At 47.5% G+C, this 6543-nt stretch overlaps 1 protein-coding gene across 1 annotated transcript in view; it reads right to left on the reverse strand.

The window, feature by feature from the left end:
• Positions 1 to 1072: 1072 nt before the first annotated feature.
• Positions 1073 to 6543, reverse strand: part of PARVA (parvin alpha) — a 66822-nt gene continuing 61351 nt past the window's right edge. The window contains exon 14 of the mRNA XM_006763456.2: positions 1073 to 3035. Within this exon, the coding sequence (XP_006763519.1) occupies positions 2959 to 3035 (77 nt within the window). The 3' untranslated portion in view covers positions 1073 to 2958. The remainder of the gene's footprint in view (positions 3036 to 6543) is intronic.

Here is a 6543-nt window from a genome sequence, read left to right on the forward strand (position 1 = left end):
ACAGAGGAGCAGCATGTGGCTGCTGGGCTTGCAGCAGAACACGCTAGGGTACTTAGTCGATTTCACATTAGCAGCCCTCGTAATGATGTACAAACGAAAGCGTAATCAAACTGCACACCACTCACCACGATAATCCAAAGGAAGACTGACAAAAAAAATCAGTGCAGGGCACATGAGAATGTCTCCGGTAACATGTCCTGTGAGACCTATTCCCCACCCAGTAGGTCTCAGTCCCTGACTTTTGAAGTCACTACCTATGTAGCATCACTACCTTTGGGTAAGGCTTTCATTTCCGCACCCAAGCGGACCAGAGATGGGCCTTTGGGTTTACAGAGTGCTCAGTCTCATCTTTAAAATGTAAAAGGTTTTCACACTCAGTGTAAAATAATCTCCAACATATCACATTAAGTGGAAAAAGCAAGGAGCCTGACAAAATATATAATATGCTATTTATATTCTTAAAAATCCCCCATAGTCTTATATGTATGTTGATGCTTTTATGGCTGGATTATCTCTGGAAGGGACTATAAGGAATGGATCAAAATAGTAACCTCTAGGGAGGAGGATTGGCTGTTGGGGGCAGGGATATTCATTCATGCTTCTTGAATTTTGTACCATTTATATATTAACTATTAAACAATCCATGAACTTAAATTTAGAAAAGAAAAAGAGTGAGCCTATAGAGACTATATTTTTTGTCTCAGGTTATTATTATTATTGTTTTAGAGACAGAGGTTAAGTTTGGTTTATTTATTGTTCTGGAGCCTTTTCCCCCTTCAAAACCATGGCCGTGTATTGAGCAGGAGAATTTAGAGGAAAACCTCTAAAGGAGATGACAGGGTGAGAAAAGCAGGCGCAGGCCCTGGGATTCTGGACTGAGTCTAAGGCCTCAGTCTTGAAACAATATGCTGATAAGTTAGACCTGTGATGAAACTTCCCAAGTGCTCCGAGGTGTTCTCCTGGACCGTGTAAGTGTAAAACACAAAAAGGAGTGCTCTTAATAAGGACACTCCTTACAGTGTGCATTTGCAGCTTGAATATAGGAAAATAAAACACAAGCCAAGGGAGAAAATTCGGATAGCAAAGCAGGTTTAAATGTATTCACTGCTCTTATTTCACCCGCTTTAGTACTGCTCAAGGAGACAAAGCAACGACTTACATTGATTTGCTATCAGGAATTTAAAAGAGAACAAACAAATATTACACTATTTAGTATTTCCTAACGAAAAACATAACATTTCACTACTTACGTAAAAAATAATTGTATCCTTCCACATCAATTGACACAAGAGTACATTGTCTTTGCACCGTAAGTGCTCATTATGCTGATTAACAATGCTTTCTTAGAGCACAATATCCAAAGGAATATGTATTATCTGTAAATTGTATGGGTTCTGAGCCACTGCAGATGGACCGCAGAGGAGGAAATGTTTAGGAGCTGGAAGGAAATGCTTTGGACAATATGGGAGGCCCAACTCTGGGTGGCGTAGACGGGGATCAAAATGAATTCCTCAGACTAGAAGGGGGCTTGGTGCAATGGGCACAGACTTCCGGAGGCGGGCACACAGGCTGGGCCCATCTGGCATATTTGGGAAGATTCTATAATGAAGATAGACCAGTAAGAGTTACTAATTATCCCAAGGCCTTGGCCAGTTTACGAAGACTGTAAACCCCACAAGCCCTGTTCCTGGTCTGAGGGTATTTCCTTATTGTTAAGTGTTCAAATATTCCCCCGCCCCCCTCCCCGGCATGCTCCTGTCCTCCTAGTCACCCCAGCTTTAGCCTCTTTCTATTCGCACGGGCCCCGGCAGCCTGGGACAACTAGAGCCTTGTGTTTCCAAGCTGGGTTCACAGAGCGGGGATGCAAGTCCCCATAAGCCCGCCAGTAGCCCACGCAAGGAAACGGCTCGGCTTGGGTCTGAATGGCTTACATTTTTCCTTGCCTGAATTAGCCGGTAATTGCATGTGGGCAGACTTAGCCAGGAATGGTCTAAATGATCAATTAGAAGGCAAAGAGGAGTTCCTTTCTTTAAAGTTCAAGGGTCCCTGGTGAAGAGCCCTACTTCCCAAGTCATGCTCACGTGGGTCTATGCCCAGCTCTCGGTGGTGCTGGCGTACATTATACATTTGCCTGATGATAATGAATTGAGTACTTATTTTGCAGTAAAATATGGGGCACTTCCATTACATGCAATCAAGCAAAAAGGTTGTGAAATGTGCCACTCCATTAATTTTAAACAGAATCCTTCCCAAATGTCACCCTGAAACCAGAGCATGGGGTTATTACAAATCTGAAGGAATTAAGAGTAATTTTCATTTGTACAAAGGAGCTGAGGGACATGATTCCTGCCACACATACACTATTAATTGGATTAAATTTGCCAATTTGAGTGTGAATCACTAAGCCCTCCTGGCCTGCTTGGTGGGGAGGTCAGTGGGCGCCTGTCTTCTCTGTGGGTGTGCGTGCACACATACACATACAACTATAGGACAGGCAGAGAACGCTGATGTAATTGGCTAGTTATTAACAAATACATATATTGTTCAAAGAGGAAAAATAAATGCCAAGTCCTGGAAAGTCTCTTTAGCTCTCTGAGCCTTTTCCTCATCTGGGAAAGGGGTGTATAACACCGGCTTCAGCGGAAGTCACGAGAACTAATGAGTTTGAGTACATCAGAGCACTTAGTGTGATGTTTGGAACATAGTTTACACCCATTAAATGGTAACTATTATCTCTATTTTCATCTTCTGGGGTGTGTGTGTGTGTGTGTGTCTCCTGGACCTAAGGTGGTTCCCAAGTGACAGAGGGAGGTGTGGGTCAGCCCGGAGTTTCTGATCGTTTCCTTCCTAATTCAGGTCCCATGATTTCTGGGTTGTGGCTGGACTTTGTGGGATGGCACAGAGGGAAGGCAGGAATAAGCAGGTTAAGGTGGTTCGGAGGACGGTGCGGTCTGCCCCTCAGTCCACGTTCCGGTACTTGGTGAAGAGGTTGTACAACACTCGCAGCGTGGATTTCAGGTCACAGTTGACGATGTCTGCGTAGAGAACAAAAAATATGTAACGCTTTGGGGGGGGGGGGCATGTGACCCAAAGTTGGCATCTGTTAACCTCTCCCCTCCACCACCCGCCGCATTTGCCCACACGGTCCTGTGTGGATGCCCCCGCAGCCACAGGACGTCATGCTGTGCTCCAGAAGAGCTCCCTGTCCCACTGGGAGACAGGAGCAACCCCCAGAAGACCACCAGAGGCCGGTGGGTGCGGAAGGATGGGTTTTGGAGTGTTCAGCGAGCATTCAGAGCCGGGGAGCATGCGGGGCAGCGGTGCTGAGCCTGGGGCATGGCCTCTCTGTAAAATGAAGCAGACCCCAGCGCATGTAGCCTTCACCCTGGACTCAGCATCTCCAGGTGGGAGGGTGCTTCTCTGACCCTGACTTTCCCCTAAATCGCACCTGTCCCTGGGTGCAGAACCAGCCATGAGTGGTAGGAAGGAGGGGAGAGTCTGAGGCTACAGTGGGGAGAGGTGGGGAGTTAGGACTAAGCTGCCTCTCCCTCAGGAAGGGAGGGCCCTGGAGGACACAGAAGCCCGGGCAGCGAGTACTCAGTAAGCATACGTCTCAGGGGACAGACAGTTTCAGATTAAGGAGAGAGCCAGGCAGCTGGGTTTGAGGCTGGGAGTAGGACTGTATTTTCAGGAGAGTTCCTCTGGGAGTTCCCAAGCTTTTATACAACTATTTCCTCCGTTCCCTCCCTCCCTCCCTCCCTTTTATTTAGTGGTCACTTCCTCCCCTGGCTGTCCCTCTCACCCTCTTCAGGCCCTTCTGCCCCCTCCTCCCCCACCAAGGCCCCTGCACTCCCTCCCTGGGAGGGCCTTCCTCCCAATAACTGGAGTAGGAAAACATACGTGAAGAAAGGAACTCTGCCTACTGTTCAGGAATGCGTCCTAAGGCAATAAAATGGTAAGAAAATGCAAATAAAATAAAATAAAAAGACAAAAGCCTGTAAAAATCAGCAGAGTGGCTATCTTCAGGGAGGAAGAAGAGGATTAAGTTCTAAAAGGGCAACTTGGCGGGAGCTCTCGGAGCTGGGAGGGCTCCTCTCCCTGAGCTGGGGGTGGTTGCATGGTGGCGCTCTGGGTAATAGCTCACTAACCTGAACATTTATATCTTATGCACCTTTCTGTAGCTGTGATATTTTCACAGTAAAAATGATTAAAAGACATCTGACTGTGCAGAAGGTCAGATGAGCTAAATGATATCAGAGAAAACAATAAATGCTTTGGGATTCGAAGGCGGGGGAGATGGCAGCACTCTAGCAACGCCCTTGTCTAGGGTGAGGGGTCTTTCAAGACCAGGCAGGACGGAGGCCAGTGGCTCTGTATGGCTGGACAATGGTTCCCGGGCCTTAGCCTTAGGAACCCTTGCCCATGTGGTCGCCACAGCCAGGTGCACCCAGGCCCCAGGCCCTGCAATGATGAGCAGCCACAGGGCAACATACCAAGGATCTGGGGAACCTCCTTAGGGCTCCTCTCTACCCCTAGACACCCTCCTGTATGCCTCTACTGGGCCTTATCCCAGTTGCAAATGGACCCTCTCCCACCCCAGCTGGGCTGGGAATTGGCTCCAAGTTCTCCTGTTGATAAACCAGGAGCTCTCAGGCCTGACACTCAGCCTCCCTGTCTGCTCCCACCTGGTTCATGCATATATCTGAGCCTCAACCTGGACCCTGCCCAGTGGCTCAGCCGCATTCATGCCCAGTCAGTCTTATGCCCTGGGGCTGATTCTTTTTTTTCTTTTCTTTTTTAAATATATATTTTATTGATTTTTTTACAGAGAGGAAGGGAGAGGAATAGAGAGTTAGAAACATTGATGAGAGAGAAACATCGCTCAGCTGCCTCCTGCACACCTCCCACCGGGGATGTGCCCGCAACCAAGGCACATGCCCTTGACCGGAATCGAACCTGGGACCTTTCAGTCCGCAGGCAACGCTCTATCTACTGAGCCAAACCAGTTAGGGCCTGGGGCTGATTCTTGTCCTCCCCTGATGGCTTGGTGTTGTGTTTCTTAAATTCCACTCAAGTCAAAGAACAGAAAGTTACCCCAGGTAGAAACTGCTAGAAAGGCAGAGAGGAGAAAAAGTTAGCTTACCAAGGGAGTGAGCACGAAAGGGAAGGTTGGGTGGTACTGGAGCCATGGAACAGGCTCCTCAAAGCCTCTTGCCCTCTTCAATCCTTTCTACCCACTCTAGCTGGACTGTTCAGCCTCTGGGGAGGCTTGTGTTTCCAGAGAACGAAACGGTTGTGAAGCTTGGGCAGCAAAAGTCCTCTGAGATGCAAACCCCAAGTTTCCAGGGGACTTCAGGGTACGGCAGGGCTGAGGGTCTAACAGCCTGGCAGAGGATGTGTTTTCCTGACCTTGAAACCACTTTGCCATGAAAAATGCCTCTACCACCGCCTATTTGATTTTTTTTTTAAATTAATCCTACTGGAAGATATTTTTCCATTGATTTTTATTTTTTATTTTTAATCCTCACCTGAGGATATTTTTCCACTGATTTTGGGAGAGTGGAAGAAAAAGGGAAAGACAGAGAAATACCAATGTGAGAGAGACACAGTGATTGGTTGCCTCCTGCATGCACCCCAACCAGGGCCGGGGGGTGGGAGAGGAGCTTGCAACTGAGGTACGCGCCCTTGACCAGAATCGAACCTGGGACCTCTTGGTCTGCAGGCTGATGCTCTATCCACTGAGCCAAACTGGCTAGGGCCCTATCTGATTCTGAAACACCCTAAAAGAATTACCCACATTGGCGCGTTTTGTAAAGTGTGTAGCATTCACTGCCGAATCTCCCTGTCTAGGGAGGAGCATGAATGCATAGGGAGTGCTGGGTACATCTCTCACCAGGTACAATTTCACCAAACACTGGTTCAGTTCTCCTTTCCGCACTGGAAATTCTCAGCATGGGCGCGATGCCCAGTGTAACAACAAATAAAACAGATGTGTTTCTCCATTCCCATTGGGCAGGAAGTTTCATATTAAGCAGCTCAGTAATTGTACAAGACTTGTCATGGATGTGCTGAAATATCCCTATAGGTTAACTGACGTTGGGGAAACTTGTCTGTCAGGAGGGAAATAAATGCCTGAACACTGAAGTATCAGAATGAGTACTTCTAATCTGTTACTAGGAAGTTTCATATGAAGAAGCTCGAGGAAACAGAAGCAGACATGCTGACCACAGCTCTCCTACTATCTCTCTCCTACCCAGAGATAGGGTGCTCACCAACTGGGTACAGTCTACTCAGGGACCATTCCTAGTGCCATTAGGATACTAGAGTGGCCTTCCCAGAAAGAGACACTTTACAACAGAGGTGGGGAAACTTTTATCTGCCAAGGGCCATTTGGATATTTATAACATCATTCAAGGGCATACAAATTTATCAATTAAAAAATGAGCCTGCTATGTTTGGTCAAACATTTAATTAACTCACCCCTAATGCCTTAGAAGGGTCAGACCACACGATTTCTCGGGCCTTATACGGCCCGTGGGCAGG

The sequence above is a fragment of the Myotis davidii genome, unplaced genomic scaffold (genome assembly GCF_000327345.1).
Source record: "Myotis davidii unplaced genomic scaffold, ASM32734v1 scaffold118, whole genome shotgun sequence".
Classification (NCBI taxonomy): Eukaryota; Metazoa; Chordata; class Mammalia; order Chiroptera; family Vespertilionidae; genus Myotis; species Myotis davidii.